At 43.4% G+C, this 26,035-nt stretch overlaps 1 protein-coding gene across 4 annotated transcripts in view; it reads left to right on the top strand.

Annotated features, from left to right (window-relative positions):
* LOC309532091 (hexokinase-1) overlaps positions 1-26,035 on the top strand; it is a 60,217-nt gene that overhangs the window by 24,405 nt on the left and 9,777 nt on the right. For 3 of the 4 annotated variants that reach the window (XR_014219593.1, XM_082222025.1, XM_082222024.1), the window contains exons 2-10: positions 7,369-7,531; positions 9,899-10,047; positions 15,623-15,742; positions 16,645-16,740; positions 17,491-17,590; positions 17,706-17,889; positions 18,465-18,620; positions 19,174-19,407; positions 21,109-21,413. Coding sequence is in view for 3 of the 4 variants with exons in the window: in XM_082222025.1 (XP_082078151.1) it covers positions 7,369-7,531; positions 9,899-10,047; positions 15,623-15,742; positions 16,645-16,740; positions 17,491-17,590; positions 17,706-17,889; positions 18,465-18,620; positions 19,174-19,407; positions 21,109-21,413 (1,507 nt within the window). In the remaining variant the exon portion in view is untranslated. Of the gene's footprint in view, positions 1-7,056; positions 7,135-7,368; positions 7,532-9,898; positions 10,048-15,622; positions 15,743-16,644; positions 16,741-17,490; positions 17,591-17,705; positions 17,890-18,464; positions 18,621-19,173; positions 19,408-21,108; positions 21,414-26,035 lie in introns of those variants that run through there. The other variant, XM_082222026.1, reaches the window with a different exon arrangement.

The raw sequence follows: 26,035 nt of genomic DNA, 5'->3' as shown, positions 1-26,035 counted from the left end.
CATACCACATTGCAAAGGCCCCATGGGTTCAATAATACTATTTATGGACCTCAGATCGTGCAAAAATCTATATTTCCCATTTTTCTTCTTAATTACGAAGACTGGGCTATTGAAAGGGCTGACAGAAGGTTCTATATGGTCAGCTAATAATTGCTGATCGACCAATTGTCTCAAAGCAATCAATTTCTCTGTTGTAAGAGGCCATTGAGGAATCCATATAGGATCAGTGGACTTCCAAGTAAGTGGAAGCACAAACTTATTCATCTATTTGAATCGTTGCTTGTAATTGTTGCAACAAATCTCTTCCCCACAAATTAAGATGAATTTTGAGCACACAGGGCTGAATATATGCAATAACTTCAGAGCTATCAGGCAAAGAGACAGGCAGCCACTGTGCGCTTTTGCAAGAAGCCTGATTACCTCCCACGCCCCACACTTCAGGAGAAGTTTCAAGCGGCCAAATTTGTTCCCAAAAATTATTGGAAATGACCGAAACATCCGCACCAGTGTCTATTAGACCCTCTAATATTTTTCCATTGATTTTATACTTACGAAGGAGTTTCTCTCTTCCAATACGTTGGGTCACAGCTAAAAGCTGAGGGGAAAAAGATAAAGAGGGCTTGTGCAGATTAGTGTCAATAGCACAGGCAACATCAGGTGGTGAAGGCAGCATCACCAAATGAGCAAAGGATTCACCCTTTGTTAACTGCATGGGCATATGGCTCCAAAATTGAACCATAATTGTGCCCACATAGTCAGGAGGCAAGGCACCTGGGATGACATGAATGCCTTGTTTTGCAGCAGAAAATTTAGGTAAAATTAAACCTGTGATATTAGGAGGAAGTGGACCTGCCATTTGGCTGGCCATGATTATGATTTCACCAGGCAATGCAGTGTTTTTGGTCTCTTGATTAATCAAATCAATGGCAAATTCAGAAGGCATATTTTTAGTAACTTTTGCAGCAGCAGAAACTAAAGGCTGACATCTCTCTATTCTTTGGGGCCCGAGAGACTGGGCCCAGTGAAGTTTCCCTGAGACCTACATTGATTTGCCCAATGATATCCTTTCCCACACTTTGGACATTTTTTGGAAGGTCTGGTCGTGGTATTTGCATTATTATTCTTCTGTGCAGTCCCCCTTGGGGCTGTGCACTGTCTGGCAAAATGACCTGGACGATGACAATTATAACAGTTTCCTGTTTGTATCACGGAAGCGTGAAGTGCATTGGCAAACAAAGATATTGTATGAGATTGACTCCCTACTTCCGAACACGCTTTTATCAAATCTGCAAGGGAATATGTTGAACGGCTTACGATTGATTGCAGCATTTTTCTGCAATCTGTGTTAGAGTTCTCATAAGCCAATTTTTTTAGCAACTCACTTTGAGCCGTTTCATTATCAATCTGTCTACAGATCGATTCCTTCAATCTATCCACAAATTGATGGTATGGCTCTGTATTCTGCTGTTTAACATTTACAAAAGAACTCAGTGGCTGTCCTGAGACAGGAATTTTACGAAATGCACGCTGCACGCAAGTTGCAGTGCGCTGAAGGTGTGAAGGTGACAACACGGCTTGGGCAGCCAGGGTCTCAAATGGAGGAGCGCCGAAAAGCTGGCTTGCTGTATGCGTTTGATCAGCCAGAGCGATGGCGGCATGTTTAAATTCATTTTCAAAAACTAAAAATTGCGCTGGAGATAACATCATCCTCATCAGATCTTTCCAGTCCACCGGAATCATTGTAAAAGAGGTAGATATGCCCTCTAAAATTCCCATTACATAAGAAGATTTAAGACCTGAATCACTAATGGCTTTCCTGAGATCTTTCATGACAGCATAAGGAAGTTTTTCATGATAAACTTGTAATTGCTGACCTCCAGGAGCATTTTGATATGTGAGAGGAAAAATTAATGGCATTTCACCAGCCCATGCAGCTGTTTCTTCCAATGAAAAAAGCCCATCCTGCTTAGCCTGTAAAAGTCCAGCACGAACGGCTCCATATTGTTTTGGCAAAATAGCATGGTCTAAAGACAAAGAGGAAGGGACAAAGGCATGCTGATTTGGTTGTTCAGACAGAAAAGGGGGGTGAAGGGGGATTGGGGGGGAATTTGTAAACTGAGAAGGAGCAGCAGAAAAAACAGCAGGCTGAGCCACAACTTTTACAGCAGGGAGAGGGGGAGGGGTCTCAGAAAGCTGAGACGACGCTGGAGCAAGGGAAGGAGAAAAGGGAGGGGGATTTTGGCTAGGTGATGAAGGGGACAAAGGAGGCAAAATCAGGGGATATGGCGGGGGGGAAGTGATTTCTTCAGTTACCAGCAGTGAAGAAATTGAAAGAGAAGATTGTTCTAATTTCGCTATGGCGGTAGCACACTTTTGCCACGTGAGTAGGCAGCTGATTTGGGCACGTGGTTCACAAAATAAAATTTTGCCGATTTTCTCCCATGTGCTAATTTGCAATGTGCCTTCTGCTTTATAAAAAGGACATTGATGATTTATTTCCTGCAGCAACTGTTCAATCTCTTTTAGAGAAATTTGGACTTTATCTATTGTCTGTCTTACTAACGAAAGAAGCTCTTTCGCATGAGCCTTTTGCACCTTACTTAAATCCCCTCCCATACTAACGAATTAAGCGCTTTAGACTTTTCCCAGTCGGGTTAGTATGAGGAATGCTTTTGGCTCTTAAAGGGATCTCTATGGGGATCTGATTACTTACCCTTCTTCAGGATCACGTCGGGGTCACCAGATGTGGATTTTGGGGGTTTGCAGAGATGAATAAAGCAGACAACGAGATGTTTTCTTTCTGAGAGCTTGCGTGTGTGCCAGATGAAAGTGGGAGAGAGAGAGAGAGAGATCCTTTCTCCAGCCTCACAGCATCTCCTTTTATTCAAAGTTACAACAAGCATGGCCACGAATGTGCCAGTGGCTGATTGGCTCAATACAAGACAAAGAAACTGAAATCCTATTGGCTCATTTGTATGTAAGGCGGGCTTACATAGCTCCATAGATCTTTGGCACATGAAAGACAGAATGTCAGAGCTGTATTTAGACAGGCATATAAGCTCTTAATCCACCTATGACTAAGATTGATAATGTTATGACTAAGGTGTTTACTAATGTTTAGATTGTTATATAAACTCACACAATTAATTATACATTGAGGATTAACACATCATTGTGATTTACACATCATTGTGAACTAAAGGTGAACTAAAGAAGACAAGTGTGGTATGCAAAGAATGATATACAGAAAGATCTGTGCCAGGCAGAGACCTTTAGCCTTGTGCGTGAAAGAGAGGGAGAGAAGGTGATTGATTATAAACAGGCCTTATAGTCTGTTTTAGAAGCAAAGAGAGGATAGAAATAATTCCCAGAATGCAGGAGGAAAAGAACCAATGTTTTCCTACACTGGGACATAGAAATAACATGTCTACACCTAGTCATCCAGGGTGTGGAAGGAGCACATGAGCCCAAGTTTTGCTGTAGCTTGTGTACATCCATGTGCCGCTCCTGCCAACTTAGCAGTTTGAAAGTACACCAGTGCAAGTAGACAAATAGGTACCGCTGTAGTGGCAAGGTAAATGGCATTTCCATGCGCTCTGGCACTCGTCACGGTCCTCTGTGTGCCAGTAGCGGTTTAATCATGCTTTCCACATGACCCGGAAAGCTGTCTGTGGACAAACACCAGCTCCCTTGACCTGAAGCGAGATGAGCGTCGCACCCCATAGTTGCCTTTGACTGGATTTAATTGTCCAGGGGTCCTTTGCATTTGCCTTACATCCATGTGTGAATGTGCTTGGGCCTTAATGACTAGAAACTAAAGCAAAGATGAAAAGCCTGTGCAGTTTTTGTGTGTGTTTGTGCTGGAGAGAGCTAGGGCAACAACTAAAAGCCCAGATCCCAATCTCCTAATGCCTGGGTGAGTCTGAAACAGTAGCAAGGATATTTCTCTCTTTATGTCAGGTTGCAAATAGACCTTGTATGTCTTTTGCAGGACATGCCTGATTTGATTTGATTTGATTTCAGTATTGTGGCACAAGCCTTGGCTAAACCTGTGGATATGATTGAGGTGCACATTTGGATTCCAGCTGCTATATATTATCCTTGGGAGGTTACCTGCTTTTATGTGATATTAGGACACTGCAATCAGTGCATTGTAAAAGTCCTTAGAGTGCTAATGTACGGAGTGGTTTCTTGTAATGATCAGTAATTTGCCTGAAAACTGTTCTAATCTGTGCTTGAGTAGCTTTCCAATTTTCTTCTATAAAATTTTATAGCACTAGGAGTAGGTGGTTAGAAGGAGGAAAGAAAGGTTATCTTTTATCAAGTTGGAAGGATGTCATTGTGACCATGTCAGGCCTTTAGTAATAAAATATGGCTGCACTTTTCGTAGAATATTGCCCTCCCCCCGGCAACTTCTATTTGTTTGCTTTACAAGTCTTGCTGAATGTAATATTCAGTAAGATCATAATGTGTGTGTTGTGTGCAAGGCAATAACAAACCACATCCTTTCGAGTTTGTTGGACTGTTTCATGATGGCAAATGTTGAGGATTGGGGACATGAACTTTGCAGGGGTCGCCAATGGGCACATTTGCATATCAGAGAAACTCTTGTTGGTAGTACATATACACCACAATAGAATGCTTCTTTCAAGTCTTAATTCCAACAAGTGGAGGTGACCCTGTGGGTGCCAGGAAAGGCCTTGTGGGTGCACAGACACTCATGGGCACTGTGTTGGTGACCCCTGATATACAGCTACAGAGTCTGGGACTGATGGTCATGTGTACTGCAGAAAGCAGTAGGAGGCCATGAGCCTTGGTTTATTAGGATTGTGCTGTGTTTTATCATATCAGAAGATTAAGCTGTACCTCATATCACATCAAAAGGGACAGTTGTGGAAAGTTATGCTTTAGGCAGAGTGGTTTTCCATATCCAAAAATGTTTATTGTCATGGAGAGACTAGAAGTTGAATTAATGACATGGAGTTGAATTAATGACATGGGGAGACTAGACGTTGCTTGCAAAGCAGATTAAACAGCCATAACAGTTTCTGCACTTTCTAAAGATGCTGCAAAATTTAAAATGTAAAAAATGTTTCCCTTTCTGAGGACCATAGGAAGCTGCCACATCCTAGATCAAACCATTGGTCCATCTAGAAACTCTTCAGGTTTTAAAATTGAGAATGTTTCTCCTCTTTGCTTCCCGAATGGAAGCAAATGGAATGCATATCCTCATTTTTTAAATGGTTTCATTGGCTCCTTGTCTACTTCCAAGCACAATTCATGGGGCTGCCATTAATCTTTTAAAGCCCTAAATAACTTAGGATTCAAATATATCAAGGACCGGCTTCTCTCATATAAGCCTGCCTATGCATTTAGATCCATTTCCAAAGCGCTATTAAGGTAAGACGGGGAATATGCAGGAGAAATGATTTTGAGGAGATATGGAAGGTATTTGTAGAATTTGTCCTGTGAACAGAAAGGGGTCAAACCATCACAAGAGGTGTTGAAATTTTGGGAGGTTGGATAGTTACAATGGAATGGTACAATACAATACAAATGGAATGCACATTTAAAAAAAAAAAATTATTATTACTTTGCCAAAAAAGGAAAAAAAGGAAAGATCCATTTCCAGAGCTATTCTTGGAGTCCCTTCCCTCCTCCATTGGATGAATGATAGGTGGGGGCGGGGGGACTAGGCAATAGGGCATTTTGGGATCTACGTTGGTAGTTTTGTGGTTGTGAGCATGTCTGTCCGCACAAATATAGGGCAGTTCCCAGAGTGGGTTGGGATGAAGCTTTGGGGGGTGCTGTGTTGGCCACACCATTTGAGGACCACCTTCGCTCCTTTGGATCAAGGCCATGGATAGCTTTTGCTAGAGCAGAATACAGTGGTACCACGGGTTAAGTACTTAATTCGTTCCGGAGGTCCGTTCTTAACCTGAAACTGTTCTTAACCTGAAGCACCAGTTTAACTAATGGGGCCTCCCGCTGCTGCCGCGCCGCCAGAGCACGATTTCTGTTCTCATCCTGAAGCAAAGTTCTTAACCCGAGGTACTCTTTCTGGGTTAGCGGAATCTGTAACCTGAAGCGTCTGTAACCTGAATAGTATGTAACCCGAGGTACCACTGTAGTGAAGAGGCTGGGCATAGCAGAAAGCAATCTGAACAAGCTGTCTGTGCTTCAGGCGGGAGAGCCTGTGCCAGTCGGAGAACATTCTTTTCCAAAACTTGAAACAGAACCCATGACTTCTCCATTTGCAGCTCTGCTGCTGGTAGCAAATAGCATTTAATAATACCCACTTGGAGAGCCCTGTCTCTCATCGCCTTCAGCAGCTGAGCCACACAGAATGCCACAATCTCCTGCTCTATTGGTAGTTACTAGAGTATATCCCCAACTGTGACCCACCAGAAATCAATCCATTGTTGCGTTAGCAGAAGCCAGCACAAAGACCCTAGCTAGCACAATGGGGTTTTCTTCTCCCTCCCCTGCATGCCCCCTGTGCCTCTCCCAGATCCACTCTGGAGGGTCAGCAGAACCCCGAGGACAGTGTATTTTCCCTATGCATTTTTTCCTGTGTTGTATTTTCCCTAATCTAATGCACTTTTCTATGTTGTTTTCACAAATGCATGTATTTTATGCAAACCTTGGCCATGTGTATGCATTTTTGTACACGTAACTTGGCTGGAGAGCATGATTTCAAAATTTGGAGAAGCATGAATTTCAGAAGATGGCTATATTTTAGTTCACCTGTTGTGTTGGAAAGTGTCGACTAGATAGGTTTACCTTTTAACGATAACTGAATCAAATGCTAAGTGGGCTTTTAAATAGAGAAGGACAAGAGGATGATGATAACATTGATGATAAAATAATTTCTTTGTGCACAATTTCTGCCTATTGCTTTCTGGGCTCCATTCAAGGTGCTGGTTCACCGAACCCTAAGAGACTTGGAGTCATTCTATCTCAGTAATGGCTTCCATCCATGTGTTTCATCATAACCTTTAAGATCAGCTGGAAACACCTCTTAACCTTGCCATTTATGCACCACCAGGACCACAAATACTTTTTGGTTGCTGCCTCTCAACTCGAGAATTGTCTTCCACGGAGGCCGAAGCCTAGGGGTCTTTTGGAAGCAGTGTAAGACTCTTTTTAATTGGCTTTTGGTGCCAGGGATAGGGCTGGGGGCAGGGAAAGACGGTGGTTAATTATTTTGTAATTGGGAGCTTTGCAGCTAAAATATTGTTACCTGCCCTAAGCACTTGGGATGGAGCCAGCTGGAAATCAAATGACACAAATTAAGAATGTAGGTAAGTTAACACAAAATGGTGCAAGGTCTGAATGTTGTATGCTTTTTTCTTATGTCCCCTCCAGATCGATAAATATCTGTACGCCATGCGGCTCTCTGATGAAACTCTCCTGGATATTATGGGACGCTTCAGGAGAGAGATGCAGAATGGACTTTCCAGGGACTTTAACCCAACAGCCTCTGTAAAGATGCTTCCTACATTTGTAAGGTCTATTCCTGATGGCTCAGGTAAGGATTATGTGCAGTTGTACTTCGTTAACAAACAGTTTTCTGAAACAAAACCAGAACAATCTCTTGTTACTATTACGAGCACAATGAGAGCCATTAGCTACACATGTATGCATAAAGTGGTCCAAGTATGTAAAACTAAAAGAAACTCTCAGCAATGTTTGTACCAAAGAGAAACAGTGGTTTTTAAAAAGAAACAAACCTCAGCCTATTTCCCTATGGCCAGTAGCTTTGGCTCCTGTTGTCTTGGGGTCAGGGTGTGTTGCTTGTACAAACTTAAGAAGAAGACAGTGTGGTTGAAACCCAAATCAAACAACAAGTTGCAGTTTATGCTCAATACCTAGACACAGCGGCTGCATTCAGATATAACACAGGCCCTTCCTTCTTTGGTGCTGCCCTGAGGAGGTAAGAAGCTTCTGCTTCTGCCTTTGACTAAACACAGTTTAGTTAGCTATCCAAACCCTAAACTGTGGTTAATCTTAAATTCAGTTTCTGAAAAGCGTAGAACAAAGAATCCCTGTATGCCCCCAGCTGCCAAAACATTCCATACATATGCGGTATAAAGTATTCAGTCAAATATTAAGCAGGTTTGCATAATAGTGTAAAACTGATTATACAAGTTACAGTTTTTAAGTGTCTTGTTGACTTGGATGTGAGTGTGCAGACAGGGTGTTAATATGCAACATATCCCAGAGTGGACGTTTCTGAAGTGCTGCATTTGTCTGAAGTGTATTCCATCGTTCAATTACTTTAGGGGGAAAAGGCCATCTGTTCTAGTGTGTGTTTTTCCTTTTTCCTTTTTTTTTAAAGCTAATGGGGCTCAGTCTAAACTAGCGATGGACTACAGTGATAAAAGTCTGTTTGCACATTTTGCTTAATGCCCAGTTCTTGTACAGCACAGTGATATTTAATTGGTGTTATCGACAGAATGGTTTAAAAATTACATTAGCTTCAAAATGATGCTGGTCCTGGATATTATGTTGCCCTAAATTACTGAGATTATATATATATTTAATGAAAAATGGAGTGCAGGGCTGCTTGCTAAATAAATAAAATTATAATACACAATTTGGAGAGCTTTGCTGCAAACAGAGCATTGTGGATGCTGGTAATGATGCACAATGGAGCATAATCAAAGAGTCATGGCGGTGCACAGACTCTGGGATGCAGCTCCCAGATCTCATGCTTCTTCATTGGCAGCCCTGAAAGTATTGCCTCTTGGATGGTTGTGTAGTTTGCTCTGCTATTTAGAAATGTGTTTTCCCAAACTGACAGATTTGGGTCTCCCTTTTTTGGTGGCAAACAAGACGAGTCAATTTGTATACCTGATACGATTTGCATAACTTTGGGCAAAAACACTGCTGTAACATCAGCTTGCAAGAGACTCAGAGTTGCCCTAAGAATAGCAAACTGATTTACCTCCTGGCCTAATTTCAATTCTTCATTGATTTCTTACCCACATGAGTGGACAGGTCCAAAGAGAGGCAGGTGAGAGTAAGGAATTTGTTGCCATTTTTGCTGAGATGAGAACACTGTTGGAAGAAAACCTTTGGAAAGAGTAATAGAACACCTAAAAAGGGAAAATCCATGCTTGACATTTTATGTGGGTGTGATGTTAGTGCTGAAGACAGAAACAAGGTTACTTTAGTGGGAAGTTACAGCTGTGTTGCAAGATTGTTGGATGGGTATGATGTTCAAGGCTTATTTGTATGGGCGAAACTGATTGTGTCCAGGTGGCCAATAATGCATTGGTGGTGATAAAGTAAGAATGATGTATTTAGCGAGTCTCAAACTGAAAGTGAATGGTAAGCCAGCCAGTGTCATAAATGATCCAACATTGTATTTTGCTTATTACCCTTCCTGCTTTTTGCCACTTTTAAAGCTTAATGAAAATTCAGAAATCAATGAAGAATTGAAATTAGGCCAGGAAGTAAATCAGTTTGCTATTCTTGAGGGCAGCTCCGAGTCTCTTGTAGGCTGATGCAGAGCCTGCTTTGAGGGTTTGAACATCCTTTTAAAATAGAGTAGAGGGAGTGTGTGAGTGTGTGTATTTGCATCTGCATCCATGTACCTGAACTTCAGTGTTTGTCTGTGCTCTGTTTACACACACTGAGTTTTTCTTTAATCTCGTTCCATGGGTTGTTTTAATTGGTAATCTCAGTCTCCAAACAAATAAAGGATTGTGGTCTTTGCTTGTCTGATTAGATAGGATGAGGCTAATCTCTTGGGTTGATCAGATATATTTGCAGTGTTAAAAGGTGAATGCTGATAGTTTAACTTTCAGTACCCAATGCATCATTTTATGTAATAGATGGCAAAGATTCATTGTGACGCTTAAGTGTTGATGTTCTGTTTCATCCAAAACAGAGAAAGGAGATTTCATTGCCCTGGATCTTGGTGGATCTTACTTTCGTATTTTGCGAGTGAAAGTGTCTCATGAGAAAAAGCAGACGGTGCAAATGGAAACAGAGATTTATAACACTCCCGAGGATATTATGCATGGCAGTGGAACACGGGTAAGATTGCTTCCTAGGAATGTTCTTGCAATATATGAGGGTTGTAAAACATTTTTTGAAAAAGCTTCCACATGGTATTGTTTGGATTTTCTGATACAGTTTTGAAGGATAAAATAAAAACTACTACGTTGTAATTTTAATTTTTAAAGGAAGTAAAAGACTTACCTTCAAAATCATTTGGTGGAAAGTTAGGATGCATATTTTGAGGCCAACTTCTCTGTTGAGAATAATGCAAAATGCTAGGTTTTTTTAATATTAGGAAATTAGATTCTTGTGATAATTTCTTCCAGTTTATTCATTGCAAACCAATGTTTCCTATACAATGATGACTTGTTGAATTGGAAGGCAGTTTAGAATCCTGATCCATAGGCATGAAAATGATGACCCAGTTGTGAGCTAAAATATGTATTGCTGTTTGTTTTTTTGTTTATTTGTACACTTATTATACCCCTCTAACTTTGTGACCCAAGATTCATAATACATCAGTTCAGCTACAATCACAAAAAACTTGCTGTTATCTTTCTTTCTCTTGCCCTTGCGTATGCAAATTTGTCCAAGTATACATTTTGCAACCAGCAACTCAGGCTGTAGAAGCTACATGGATGGTTGGTGAGACCAAGAAAGGCTGGAGGAGTTTCTCCTATTTCCCCAGTAAAAGCTCCTGTGTAAGTTACAGGTATTGAAATCTGCTGTCACCAATGCTGCCATTTTTTAAAAAGCCTACCTTACCCAATCCATTGCCATTTATTTATCTTGCTTCCCCTAGGATGAGCCTTAATGCCTGGTTTCCTGAATGCTGGCAGCATGGCCATTAAGCCTGAATGTCAGTAATTTGGCCGGTTAGGCGGAGGCACTCTGGGCATCTTCTTGCTGTTGCAGAAATTCCCACTTTGAGCCAGTAGATTCCAGGCTCACCTGTGCTGTTCTTGCTATTTGGCTCTTGAAAACATCTGCTCATTCACTTCAGCATGTGAAAGTGGCTCTCCTAGATGTCCCAAATGGTCTTGTTGGTCATTACTGAATGAGAGAGGTCAGCATCAGTCATACAGTAGTCAAAGAACCAAATTTCTTCTGTTTTATGTTTTGGGGAAGGTCTGTTGCGTTCCTGCGGCCGACACCTTATTCTGCCTGTGGTTCAATAACGATGACAGTGCAAATATATGAGGGTTGTAAAACATTTTTTGAAAAAGCTTCCACATGGTATTGTTTGGATTTTCTGATACAGTTTTGAAGGATAAAATAAAAACTACTACGTTGTAATTTTAATTTTTAAAGGAAGTAAAAGACTTACCTTCAAAATCATTTGGTGGAAAGTTAGGATGCATATTTTGAGGCCAACTTCTCTGTTGAGAATAATGCAAAATGCTAGGTTTTTTTAATATTAGGAAATTAGATTCTTGTGATAATTTCTTCCAGTTTATTCATTGCAAACCAATGTTTCCTATACAATGATGACTTGTTGAATTGGAAGGCAGTTTAGAATCCTGATCCATAGGCATGAAAATGATGACCCAGTTGTGAGCTAAAATATGTATTGCTGTTTGTTTTTTTGTTTATTTGTACACTTATTATACCCCTCTAACTTTGTGACCCAAGATTCATAATACATCAGTTCAGCTACAATCACAAAAAACTTGCTGTTATCTTTCTTTCTCTTGCCCTTGCGTATGCAAATTTGTCCAAGTATACATTTTGCAACCAGCAACTCAGGCTGTAGAAGCTACATGGATGGTTGGTGAGACCAAGAAAGGCTGGAGGAGTTTCTCCTATTTCCCCAGTAAAAGCTCCTGTGTAAGTTACAGGTATTGAAATCTGCTGTCACCAATGCTGCCATTTTTTAAAAAGCCTACCTTACCCAATCCATTGCCATTTATTTATCTTGCTTCCCCTAGGATGAGCCTTAATGCCTGGTTTCCTGAATGCTGGCAGCATGGCCATTAAGCCTGAATGTCAGTAATTTGGCCGGTTAGGCGGAGGCACTCTGGGCATCTTCTTGCTGTTGCAGAAATTCCCACTTTGAGCCAGTAGATTCCAGGCTCACCTGTGCTGTTCTTGCTATTTGGCTCTTGAAAACATCTGCTCATTCACTTCAGCATGTGAAAGTGGCTCTCCTAGATGTCCCAAATGGTCTTGTTGGTCATTACTGAATGAGAGAGGTCAGCATCAGTCATACAGTAGTCAAAGAACCAAATTTCTTCTGTTTTATGTTTTGGGGAAGGTCTGTTGCGTTCCTGCGGCCGACACCTTATTCTGCCTGTGGTTCAATAACGATGACAGTGCAAATACTCTTTCATAGTTATTTAAAATGTATTTGTATGTTTTTCAGGATCCTTCCAATATCCCAGCTCCATGACATTCCAGTTTCTTAGGCACTAGAATCGATTTTTTAAAAATGAACCAGTATCAAAATGCTAAGGTGCCTGGGATGCTGGCAAACCTTACATAATTTTGTCAGGTCTTTGGATTTCTGATGACATGTTCAGCAACTTGTTATTGGACTCCAACTCCCATGAGCCCCAGCCAGTATAGCAAATGGCTAGGGACGCTGGGAGTTGTAGTCCAGCAGCGTCTGAAGAGCTTAGGAACTTCCTCTGGCTTAAAAAGAAGCTGCTGTTTCCACCACCACAAGTAAAGTAAAGGGTAGAGGTTGGGCCCTAAAGCTGCAGTGCTCTTGTCACTATTTACTGGCAGCTTGGTGATTTGAGCCCCACGCCTCTTCCTAGAAGGGATCTCGAGGGTCATCTGGTCCACCCCCTGCAGTGCAGGAAGGGATGCATTGGCCTGTTCAGTTTTGGAACATGCATGTTGTTGCCAGGCTGTAAAAGTCAAATGGATGCCAACAACAGCTTTAAGGCTCACCGAGCTTTAGGCTTGCCCCCCAAAAGATTTTGGAGATAAATGATAGGGCATTTTCTGTGACTTTGCAAGGAAGATAAATGGGGAGGGTATAATGTAAAAGGAAATGGCTTTATGTTTTTTTTTTAAAAAGGCATGGAAGATTTTGGGATTTTACTTGATGAAGTAAAGGCTCAAGCATCAGAGGAGCCGATTCTGTTGTTCTGTATCTGGCCGTATTTGTGCTGTGCCACCATTTCCAGCTTCCCCATTGCAGCACTTGTCACACCTGTTCCATGGCATGGAAAGAGCTGCAGCACCGAAACTGTAATTGGAGCTCAAGAGTGCTGCATCGTTTGCCTGCATAGTGCTACGTTAAAAAAATAAAAATAAAAAGCTCTACATAAATTAAATATGAAACCAGTTCCAGGCATATGCTTTTAAAGAATGAGAGAAGACATTTTCGCTCTGCATGGAATCGGCATTCTGGTTATGATTCATCAATGCATTTAGGAGCTGCCAATTGAAAATGCTTGCTTGGGATAGTTCAGCTGGGGAAGGAGGACTGAGTGGAAGAGGCAAATCCTGACTAGCCCCAAACAGAAAGTTACTTTCCAATGTTGCAAACATTTCGTTCCAGAAAGCAATGGGCTATATTCAGATTTGCCACTCAGCTGATGGTAAAATGTCCATCAGTGGAATGGGGAGGGTGATGTTTCTTCACAGTTAGCTGAATGACACCATTGAATACAACTCAGTAGGTCTGTGACACCTGCAGCTCTTGTTTAAAGCAATTGTTTAAAAAGGGGCAGTTGGGTGTTGGGCTCCTCGGGGGGGGGGGGAATCAAGGAGGAAGATTCTTCTAGCATTACAAAATCACCCCAGATTTAAATCAGGAATATTTGATTTAGATCATTATTTTTATTTGTGGTGTATGAGTGTTGTTTAGCCTTGTAAATAATAATATACTTGCTTGTAGAGGTTTTTAACCTACCAAATGGGCATTCCTACTCTAAACCCAGTTGCTAAACTGTGACATGAAATGCATTGGATAATGTCCATCAAGAGTGCCAGTCTAAACTTTATTACCCAGTGCAGAGGTAATATTTCTAATTTTGCAACTATGGTTAGGAGATCAGAAATGTGCTGCAGGCTCATGTTTCGTCCTTCCCTCTCCCTCATGAGTTCCTCCCTGCCTTCCCTTTTCAGAGTTGACTGTGGTTAGTATAATGCGTAGCAAACCATGGTTAATTCAAACCAGATTGTGTTATAACCACAACTGAAGTTAACACTAAGGCCATCAAAAGAGCACTTTTGGATCAGGTCAGTGGCCTATCTGGTCCAGTATCCTGTCCTCACAGTGGCCAACCAGAAGCCTATGGGCAACCCGCAAGAGACTTGAACCCAACAGTGCTCTTCCCGCTTGTTTCCCCCAGTAACTGCCATTGAGAGGAATACCGACTCTGACAGTGGAGGCAGAACATGCACATCGTAGCTATCAGGGTGTTTCACATAGTTAAAATGACAAAGAATTGGGGAAAGAGAGCTTTATGGAACAGGCTATTGGGGTTTTTATTATTATTATGGCATAAGCCATAACTGTCAGGGTGCTGTCGACAGCTTCTGGCTGATTGCCCAGGAAAGCAGAAAGACAGAGGAAAACGCAGGCTTTATAGTCCTTTTTATTATGATTCCAGATGCCAAGGCAAGTCAGCCAAGCACCTTTCAGTATCTAACATTGCTCCGAGTGAAGCTCCACGCCTCCCCCTCCTCCGTACTTCCCTATTCATCAGACTCCTCCCCTCTTCTACGGTGGCTGTTAAGGGTCCTGCACCTTTGAGCCCTTTGCTCTGCTATTCTTAGTGAACACCTGGTTTTAGGGCACAGGACGGGTTCTGGGAGACTCTCCAGTGACAGCATATCAGTCAGCTGTTGCCCGGGCCCTGTCTGCTCAGTACTACTTAGCTCTTCATCTCCCATTATTTCTCAACTTCTTCCCTCTTCTTCCTCTGGGGTGTGCCCTGTGTCAAACCAGTCCTGTAGATCTATGCTATCTGCCCTTTCCTCCTCTGGGATGCTCCTGGGGAGGTGGTCTCCACCACTCCTCTTCATCTGCCCAGTCCCTGACAATAACCTAGCAATGACTAGGAGATCAGGAAGATGTATGCCTTCCTAGCATGACAACATTTTCCGTACCATGGATTTCACTCTGACCTGCTTCTAAGGAAGTGTGTTTACGGTTGCAGTGACAACCAATGAGAGTTGTTCGCAGAGAAGTCTGCTGAGCATTATGGCTTCAACGGAGGATTCTGCCCCCATGTATGAAATGCATACCAAAGGACCGGATTCAACAGTGTAGTCCTGCCAGAGTATGCTCACACAAGGTGTTCTGCCAGTGCAGCAGGGCTTCTTTCCACTCCCCCTGCACACCCTGAAATTGGCCTGGGGAGGTTCAGAAAACCCACAGAACCTCCCCAAGTGGGAGGAGAGAGCAGATCATTCTTTCAAGCAAGCAAAAACGCTTGCACTGACTGAGTGATCTGCTTAACACTACGTTGAATTCCACCCCAAAGCCTTACTTTTCAAATGTTCCAGTTTTATAGAGCTGCCACCAAAATAGTATTTATTGTTATGGGATCACCTAATGATTTTTCCAGTAGTGGTTATGGGGATGAAGATGCAATTATTATTTTTATCAGGCTTTTAAAATGTTGTCTTATTGTCCTTCCTTTCTCCTCAGCTTTTTGACCACGTTGCTGAATGTTTAGGCGATTTCATGGAGAAACAGGAAATCAAGAACAAGAAGTTGCCTGTTGGGTTCACATTTTCTTTTCCATGTAGGCAAACAAAGTTAGATGAGGTAAGAATGCAGGCAGCATCTGTGTTGCATCTGAAATTGCTTTTAGATATGTAATTGTCTGAATCTGTTTTTATATATGTAACGGTTTTAAATTGCTTTTATACATGCACTTGTTTTATATATATATGTTTTTATGGTATTGTGGAATGGCTTTGGGATGCTTCATTGGAAGCGATCCATAAATACACAAATAACACTGCACAACTTTATTACTGTACAGAAGAAACATAGGAACCTGCCTTACCCCAAAGCAGACTGCTAGACCATTTAGCTCAGTACTCTGTCTATGCTGACTGGAAGCAGTGCTCCACGGTTTCAACTTCCCCAGCCCCATCTGGAGGTGGCAGAGATTGAACCAGGGACTTTTGGCAGGCAGAAAGAACATGTGCTGTGAATCTTCCCCAGCTAGATGGTACTAAAGTGCCCTTTGGCTGATATGACTTGGTTTGAGTGATCTTGCTTGGAAACCGTTGGAAGACACTTGAATTAGAACTTCATTGCTCCCAGCACATGGCCAGGAAGCATGCAGTGTTTTTGGATTTTGGAAGTGAGGACCTGTTTAATGTTACGAAGAAGACCCCATCGTATGGAAGAATTTAGCATGTGAACTGTATATGCATACTGTTAAGCATGATTCCCTGATTGTGGTACCTCCAAAATGGAGATGTATAATTGTAGCAAGGGTAGGTAATGGAGTATGTGGGTAGATTTGTTCACCTGTATTATGTCCTCCATGAGAACGTGAGCAAATTGATGCGTAGGAAATTCAGCAGTGTCACCACATATGAAAACTGATCTTCCACTCATTTTTTAAAAAAACTGAAAAAGTGAGTCTTGACTCAAAGAAACACTGGGCCTAATATCTTTAGGCCATTATTTTATTTTATTTTTCATTTTATTAGGGTGTTCTAATAACCTGGACAAAACGTTTCAAAGCAAGTGGTGTTGAGGGAGCAGATGTAGTGAAGTTGCTAAACAAAGCCATCAAGAAGCGTGGGGTAAGATTATCTTTTTAAATACATGTATAGCTAGCATTGATACATGAACTTGGCTGATAATGGAACATCTTTTGTTACTTGCAGATGTCAGGAATTGTGTCAATCTTTTTCAGTGTCATTGTAGAATGATTAGATGGTCGCTAATTTCACATTGCTTTTAACTCCTAGTAAAAGTATTGAGCCAAGAAGATGTTCGGACTAAGAAACCAATTTCTTGGGGAGGGGGCTATATAGCATTTCTTGTTCTAGATAATATTATATACCAAACAGACTTCCATAGACTCAACTGCCTTAGATTCAAACAATCCTCTCTTAATATCACAGTGAAGTTTTATGCATGTTAACTTGGAAGTTTGTCCAGCTGAGTCCCCCATTGAATGGACTTGCAGCCGAGTCAATGGACCTAGAAGAGCAACCTAAGATAGTTTCAAAGTAGTGGAAAGTTCTGTGTATGTAGCTGCATTTGACATGGATAGGATGGGTCTTTCGGTGGTCCAGATGTCAATGAGTCTTTTTTTTTTGGCTGATGTAGTTTTTGAGAAGAAAAGGATCTCGAGACTCAAGGGTAAAGTCCCTGGGTCAGTAGTAAAAAGGGGACAAAATATGAAACCACGAACAGCAAGCAGACCTAAACAAAGTGCCCAGTAAATAATATTTACTGAGATTCTGTGTCACATTAGCAAGTAGAATATGCCTATCAAAAAGTGTTGGTAAAATTGCATATTAGAAATATTCCCTTTCATTTTGAAGGACTACGATGCAGACATCATGGCAGTTGTCAATGACACCGTAGGGACCATGATGACCTGTGGATTTGATGACCAGCGTTGCGAAGTTGGCTTGATCATTGGTATTGACATTTGATTCCTTTGACAAGCATAATGCATGTTGACATTTTTGTTTTGCTCTTTATATATATATATATATATATAGCCGGTTGACTAATCCCATGGCCTTCTTTTAAGGTACTGGCACTAACGCCTGCTACATGGAAGAAATGAGACACATTGATCTGGTGGAAGGCGACGAAGGGCGGATGTGCATCAATACCGAATGGGGAGCGTTTGGAGACGATGGCCTGTTAGAAGACATCCGGACTGAATTTGACAGGGAGATCGATCGGGGTTCCGTTAACCCTGGGAAGCAATTGTAATTGAGCTTCCTTTCTTCTACTGTTCTTGTTTTAGACTTCCATGCCTGTCCCAAAGGTTTGTGGTTGGGAGTTACACCTTAAGGCTTGGATCCAAAGATCCACGAGCAGAGCCTCCTTCCCTTCTTGCCTCCTTCCCTTTTGCTCACCACTCCCCAAGAAGACTTGTGGAGGGTTTCAGGACTTTCTAGAATGATCTGGGAAACTAGCATGGCAGAGGGGTTCTTGCAGCTCGGGGAAAATTTGTCAGAAATTGGGGACCCCCCCCCTTGAATGAGTGGAAGTTGCCTTCATTTTTGCCACCCATCATTCTTTCCTAATTTTATTCTGTTGGCAAGTGTGTGTGTGTTAGGTTGGGTGGTCTTGGCTGAGTTCAGCTGAGAGGGAGAGTGATTTGCTCAGGATTTCCACACTGTAAGCATGATGGCTAAAGAAGGATTTGAACCCTAAGGATGCCTCCCATCGGCACCTACTGGGAATTGATCTTGGGTAACTATATGCAGGAGCGGGCCACACGCCCGTAAACTACTCGTGAGTATATCTGATTTGTGTTTCTGCCATAATATCTTTCCAGGTTTGAGAAGATGGTCAGTGGCATGTACATGGGTGAGCTCGTCAGGCTGATCCTTGTCAAAATGGCCAAAGAAGGTCTTCTTTTCGAGGGAAGAATCACTCCCGAACTTTTAACCAAAGGGAAGCTAGAAACAAAGCATGTTTCTGCCATGGAGAAGTAAGTAGCTTTGAAGCTTTCCTCCTATGCTTCCAACCAAGAATACAGTACTTGTGTAATGAAATGTAGTGGAATATATGCAATTGGATTCTAAGAGCAACTCCTGGATGGGCTTTTGAAAATAGAGTTTTGTCATTAGCTTAATAGGCAGCACTTTCCAGCTTTAAAATGACATTCAGTGTATGTATGTCTGAAGCTGCAGCCTTGTGACCTGACATTTTCTGACTTTGCACCATGTGGCCTATTTTAAAGCAACGGCTTCCAGAATTTTACCCTTAACTGGTCCCACTGATTACAAGTGGTGCACAATACAGAGAGCCCAACCACCCAAATCCAGCACAGTGGAACTGAAAACATCTTTGTGCTCTGTAGGCTCTTAATATCGCAGATTCTAATCTCAGCCTCCCTTCCCCTTCCTTTCCTCGCAAAATTTCCACGGGACTCTGCTGCACCCATTCTCAGACTCTCGCAACACTCTCCCTCAGTGAGCAACCTGCCCATCCGCCAAGATTGTGTTACCTTATCGTAACTTTTTTGCGGTTTCTGTTTTTAGGAGCAAGGAAGGTTTGCAAAAGGCCAAGGAGATACTTACCCGTCTTGGGGTTGAGCCCTCCCACGAAGACTGCGTCGCCGTCCACCACGTGTGCACAATTGTCTCCTTCCGCTCTGCCAACCTGGTGGCTGCCACTCTGGGTGCCATCCTTAACCAGCTGCGGGACAACAAGGGAGTGGGCCGCCTGCGCACCACTGTGGGGGTTGATGGCTCCCTTTACAAGATGCATCCGCAGTAAGAGCCTGCCAGGTTTCCATAATTACATCTTGGCACCTGTTAGGGACTGTCTCTTGCAAAAGGTCAGAGATGTAGCACATCCAGCTGACATTTGGCTGTGTGCTCTGGACTTGGGCTAAGTAAACAGAGCTCTCAAAGGAGGTGAAAGTGGGCTGTAAATATCACAGTCCAAAGGCAGCTCAGTAAGTTAGGCAGGAGGCAGTGCTTGCAATGCACGTGGAATAATAGAAGTTGGAAGGGACCACAGGGATCATGTAGTCCAACCCCCTGCAATGCAGGAATCTTTCACCTAACATGGGCTTGAACCCATGGCCCTGAGATTGATAGTCTCAGGCTCTACCAGCCGAGCTATCCCTCAGGGCTAATACCAGGTAGCAGCTTGCGGCAGACAATCTTTGCAACTAGTTTTATGCACATGGCAGTGATGTGCCCATAACATGCAATAGCCGGTAGTTTATTCCTCCCCCTCCCCATGTTAACTTGTACCATACAGATGTAAGGGGGTACTTTGCAGTTACACACTCCAAACCACCCTGTGATCCTTGGATGAAGGGTGGTATAGAAATTTAATAAAATAAACAAGTGATGCCACACCATTGGAAAAGCAGCTGTGGAGGCTCGGTTTTTGTTTGTTTGTTTGTTTGTTTGTTTGTTTGTTTTGGTGTTGCCTGGATATTACTCTTAAGGTATCTTCCACATACAGGCTCTCTATATGTTTCAAAGCACATTCGGAGCCTAGGAGTTTGTTTTCAGTAGCAGAACTGAGCTGAGCTCACCATCTCTTTTTCACAAAAGTCGCTCATAGCTAGCTTTTCTTCAGCAGGCTGATTTAAGCAATTTTTCGTTGCCTAGCTCAGTTGGTAGGGTATGAGGCTGTTAATCTCAAGGGGGGTTGGACTAGATGACCCTTGTGGACCCTTCCAACTCTACAATTCCATGATTCTACGAAATCGCCCAGAGATTTGCCAGTAGCCCCCAATGGCCATTTCTCCTACCCACCTCTGGTGTTGGCAGTGTGTGCATGCAAATAAGCAGAGTGGGTGTGGATCAGTATCTGTGTGCAAGGCAGGCACACCATTCCCAGTGCCCCGTCCATTAGGCCTGCAGTACTGGAGCAGCGTGGGAGCTACTTCCTGCAATTATTTCTCACTCTGCTCCTGTGACATCTGCAGAGAGGAACCATGTGCAAGAGCTGGACGATGTGGCTCTTTCCCACGCTGGCTTTGTCACTCTCCTGGTGGTGGCATTGCCAGTTTTAGAAAGAACCATGTTCTTCAGTCTTCCCACAGCATTCTCCTGTATGGATATTTCTGGCCAGGTGCAGGACTATGACATGGGAAAATTCCTTGCATCTCTCAAATGGCATCGACTCTCAGTTAATGTCTGGATTGCGGTTATATGTGCTGTTTTTTCCATCATTAGGTGCTCTACCTTGTATCTATAAAGCAAACTGCTGTTACACTAGATCAGGATGGGGAACCTGTAGCCTTCCTGATGTTGCTGGACTACAGCTCCCATCACCCTGTCTACTGGCTGGGTCTGATGGGAGTTGTAGTCCAACAAAATTAGGAGGGCCACATGTTTCCTATTTATCCACTGTCTAGACAGCTCCTTGGGCTGACCCAGTGATTCCCCTCCACACACACCTTTAATGGAAAATTCCTATTACTGAACCTACTGTCCTTCTCCCCTTTGCAGGTATTCCCGACGGCTGCACAAAACCGTGCGCCGCTTAGTGCCCGACTCAGACGTGCGCTTTTTGCTGTCTGAGAGCGGCAGCGGCAAGGGCGCTGCGATGGTCACAGCGGTAGCATACCGGCTATCAGAGCAGCACCGCCTGATAGACGAGACCCTGGCTGAATTCAAACTTACTCATGAGCAGCTGCTGCAGGTGAAGAAGAGGATGCGGATGGAAATAGAAGCAGGCCTCAAGAAGAAATCTCACGATCACGCCAAAGTCAAAATGCTGCCCACCTTTGTCCGCAGCACACCTGATGGGACAGGTAGGTCTTTAGTCCTTGGGAAGGGGCCTTTGGAAGAGGCAGCCTAGTTTCCTCATTACAGAGTGAGGCAGCTAATAATCTAAGGCTGGGAGCCCCCAAATAAAGGGGGTGCTTTCTTTCCATGCATTTCTGGTTTGCTTGTTTTTAAAATACTGAGGTGCTGCTTTCCCAGCATCAGTTCAGCAAACTGAACACAAAAGGCAGTTTTAGGTTGCTCTCACTTTTCACTGGGGAAATGGAAATAAAATAGATTATGTCCTTAGACTGATGTCCCCCTCCCCACTTTGGAAAGCTCCAAACTGCTTTGTAGAACCAGTCAGTGTTGAAGAGCAGTTTTGAGAACCTGGTGGAAGCATTTTCTGAGGAGGCAACGGGGTGCAGAGGGTGTAGATGCCTGTTTAGATCTTGGCCTGTATCTAAAAGTTGAACAGATTTTGAATGTATTAGATTTAATAAATATGTGCCATGCCATATTGATCCTTAATATCAGTCCTGCAGATTTATTTAGTATGTTTACATTGCAGTCTTATGCATGTTTACTTGGAAGTAACGCCTACTGTGCTCAATTGGGCTTACTCCCCAGTAAGTGTATTTAGGATTTTAGCCTTAATATTCCACTTTTCAGCTGATGAGGTATTCATATGCTCTAGTTATCTCGATTCATCAGAAACAGAAAATCACAATTGTGGTCCAACTAAAATTTCCCATGCCTTTCTTCTACGAGGATGGCAATAAAAAGATATCCCTGCCCCATGATGAGCTAAGATTCACAATTCCTAAGGACCAATTTTTCCTTAGTTTGCGGACACCTGCCTGATTTGATTTTTGGTATGTCAAGTAAGTCCAGTGAATGTTCAAGACCCGTCTTTGCTCAGATTGTAGATGTGCTTTCGGAAGATTTCTTAGGATGCGGAGAATTACAGTTTGAAACCCATCACATCACATACAGGTTCTGGTCAGGTTCAGTATTCCAGAATCGAGATGCAATCAGTTCAGCCTCATTTCACCACATAAAAAATGCCATTGGCAACGGACAGGAGTCCTTGCTTTGTCACTTAATCATTAACTGAGTGGTCCTTTAGCCTTCCAGTGGGTTTTTGATGTGGCACTCAGTTGGTTCTTGCATTTCCTTGTCTCTCTTCCTGATGGTTCTGTAAAACAAAAGCTTGCCTTTCTTTGAAAGAGCACACCTTTTAAATGAAGATGGAGAAACATCGCCATCTGCTGGCTAATGTTCCATGTATGTATAGTACCGTATTTTTCGCTCCATAGGACGCTCCTGACCAAAAGACGCACCAAGTTTTTAGAGCAGGAAAACAAGAAAAAAAATCTGACTCGAATGTTGTACTAAACTATTTAAAACAGCTAAGTGTGTGTGGCTCCTGTCCACTTTGCTGCTTTAAAGCGAGCCACGGTATATAATGATGAGAATGGAAAAAGGACACATTCCATTATAATGTAGCTGTTTTCATTATCACTGGGAAGTCAGTATTGGCAGCAGTCACAAAAACTAAAATTTGAGCATTTTACTGTTATTAATCAAGAATATTAATAGTCAGGGAGAGAAACCAGGGCTGTGCAAATGAGAAGTGCTTGGAGTATGGAGGAACAGCAAAAAGATCAAATGATTGCGCTCCAGTTCCTAAATCTCTGAAGTTTTCTCAAAGCAGGCACGGCTGTTTTGAAAGGAAGATTCAAAATGGAGTGACTGAGCAAAGAACAGAGGAGGAAAAGAGGGCAGATAAATAGCTTCCATTCAATACCAAGAGAACACAATGTTTTTGGTTTGGTATAGGTGGACTGTACTTGTAAGAATTTGTATAATGGAGTGGAATATCAGAGCCTCTTTTCAGTAGTAAAGATTAGCTACTAGGAACATGGTCCACACACACACAGGATGCCTGGTTATAGCTGTGCAGTTTAAACTGTTCCTGAGACAGATACCTGCTCAGTTTTAGCTGAAATTACTATTACTGGTTTGTGGAGATGCTTTGCATGTATTTATGACTATTTCCCCAAAACTGCTACTTGAAGAAATCCCCAAACTTACTATTTTTAAACTTCAAATGGAGCTCAGAATCCAGTTAGGCAATCCTTTGCAGTTGAATTAGGAGGCACTGAGAGACAGCAATTTGCTGCTCCCCACCCCCATGAGCAGCCCAGGAACACACAGCCTTCCCTCTGCTTGCAAACCTTGCAAACCTTGTCGGGACTTCAGGGGAAAGCAGAGGCTGTAGGCAGAGCAGTGTAGCTCCCCACCCCCACCCCCAAAGAGCAGCCCAGGAGCACACAGCCTTCCCTCTGCTTGCAAACCTTGCAAACCTTGTCGGGACTTCAGGGGAAAGCAGAGGCTGTAGGCAGAGCAGTGTAGCTCCCCACCCCCACCCCCAAAGACCAGCCCAGGAGCACACAGCCTTCCCTCTGCTTGCAAACCTTGCAAACCTTGTCGGGACTTCAGGGGAAAGCAAAGTCTGCAGGCAGAGCAGTGTAGCTCCCCACCCCCACCCCCAAAAAGCAGCCCAGCAGCACACAGCCTTCCCTCTGCTTGCAAACCTTGCAAACCTTGTCCGGGCTTCAGGGGAAAGCAGAGGCTGTAGGCAGAGCAGTGTAGCTCCCCACCCCCACCCCCAAAAAGCAGCCCAGGAGCACACAGCCTTCCCTCTGCTTGCAAACCTTGCAAACCTTGTCGGGACTTCAGGGGAAAGCAAAGTCTGCAGGCAGAGCAGTGTAGCTCCCCACCCCCACCCCCAAAAAGCAGCCCAGCAGCACACAGCCTTCCCTCTGCTTGCAAACCTTGCAAACCTTGTCCGGGCTTCAGGGGAAAGCAGAGGCTGTAGGCAGAGCAGTGTAGCTCCCCACCCCCACCCCCAAAAAGCAGCCCAGCAGCACACAGCCTTCCCTCTGCTTGCAAACCTTGCAAACCTTGTCGGGACTTCAGGGGAAAGCAAAGTCTGCAGGCAGAGCAGTGTAGCTCCCCACCCCCACCCCCAAAAAGCAGCCCAGCAGCACACAGCCTTCCCTCTGCTTGCAAACCTTGCAAACCTTGTCCGGGCTTCAGGGGAAAGCAAAGTCTGCAGGCAGAGCAGTGTAGCTCCCCACCCCCACCCCCAAAAAGCAGCCCAGGAGCACACAGCCTTCCCTCTGCTTGCAAACCTTGCAAACCTTGTCGGGACTTCAGGGGAAAGCAAAGTCTGCAGGCAGAGCAGTGTAGCTCCCCACCCCCACCCCCAAAAAGCAGCCCAGCAGCACACAGCCTTCCCTCTGCTTGCAAACCTTGCAAACCTTGTCCGGGCTTCAGGGGAAAGCAGAGGCGGCCGGCAGAGCCGCGTGGCTCCTCCCCCCACCCCCAAAGAGCAGCCCAGGAGCACAGGGCAACAGCGATTTGGCTCCAGGGAACACACATTCGCTCCATAAGACGCACAGACTTTTCCCCTTACTTTTTAGGAGGGAAAAAGTGCGTCCTATGGAGCGAAAAATACGGTAATTCATCCATTCCCAGCGAGCCAACTTCTATTGCTTTTTTGAAGAGAATAATTGCATTGCAGTGTGTCCCCACCCTCCACCCTGTACAGAAATCCTACTTGTTCAACCAAGGGTTTCCCCCAACACTGTCACCATGTAAATAAGTTTCCTATGTATAGGGCTTTCCTTTCCCACACTGCCAGCATGTAATGTTTTGTTATTCCAAGTTGTCAGTGTGAGAGAGAGACTAGTGAAAAATCCAAGCCTGCCCACTAGTACTGCCACCCCCCCTGTTGGTCCGCCCCCCCCATCCTTAGCCAAGGGAAATTCAATTTTTTTCTGGGTGTCCTTGGGATTCACACAGACAAGAGCCAAACAGTTTATTTACTGTCTTTTGAGCCTCCAACCTACAAATCACTCAGCCAGGTACAAGATGCCGAGACGAACTTATTCTAAGAAGCCACCCAAGGTTAAATGCACAAATGTTTGTAAAAATAAACATGAGAACCCAATACCATGGAAGGTGGTTAATAAAAGGCTTAGAATGTAAAGATACCATTGGGAATTCAAGTACAAATAAAAAATAACAAAGCTAGCTTGTCTCATTCTCTATTAGGGTCACAGACCCCACCAACAAGCTGAACCCAGGCATATGTGGTTGTTGTGATTCACAATCAACATCCGAATGGGGGCCATTAGACCCAGGCCAAAGACCAGTTTTTATCAGAAAGGCAGAAGGGTAGCTTTTTCCATTAACCAATCAGGGCCTAGGAGCATCTTTGCCCAGCACCAGGGGGTGTATATGCTGAAAGACCATGTAGCGACTCAAGAGGATTTTTGCACAGTCATTGCGACCTTGATGTGATCTTGCATCAGGCAAGATGAACTAATTAAACAGGACTTCTCCCCTCAGTAAGACGGTTCTCAGAATCCTGAGCAGCAAGCCATTTAAAAATGAGCCAAAAAGGGGAAATACTCCTCTTTCAGTCCTCCTTTCTGCTCTCCTTCAGTTAACCACATATGCTATAAGTCATGTATTTTGAAGAAGTATGTTCTCACCTGGCTGCTTCTATTTTGTAGTAAAAACATTCATGTTTGTGTGTCCAGATTAGGGTCCCGTCCTGTTTTTAGTTGCTTGATTCTGAAAGTGCCCCTTTGGG

This window comes from Podarcis vaucheri, assembly GCF_965113315.1.
Source record: "Podarcis vaucheri genome assembly, chromosome: 5".
Taxonomy (NCBI): Eukaryota; Metazoa; Chordata; class Lepidosauria; order Squamata; family Lacertidae; genus Podarcis; species Podarcis vaucheri.
The sequence above is the reverse complement of the archived record's forward strand: the minus strand, read 5'-3'. Positions and strand labels throughout refer to the sequence as shown.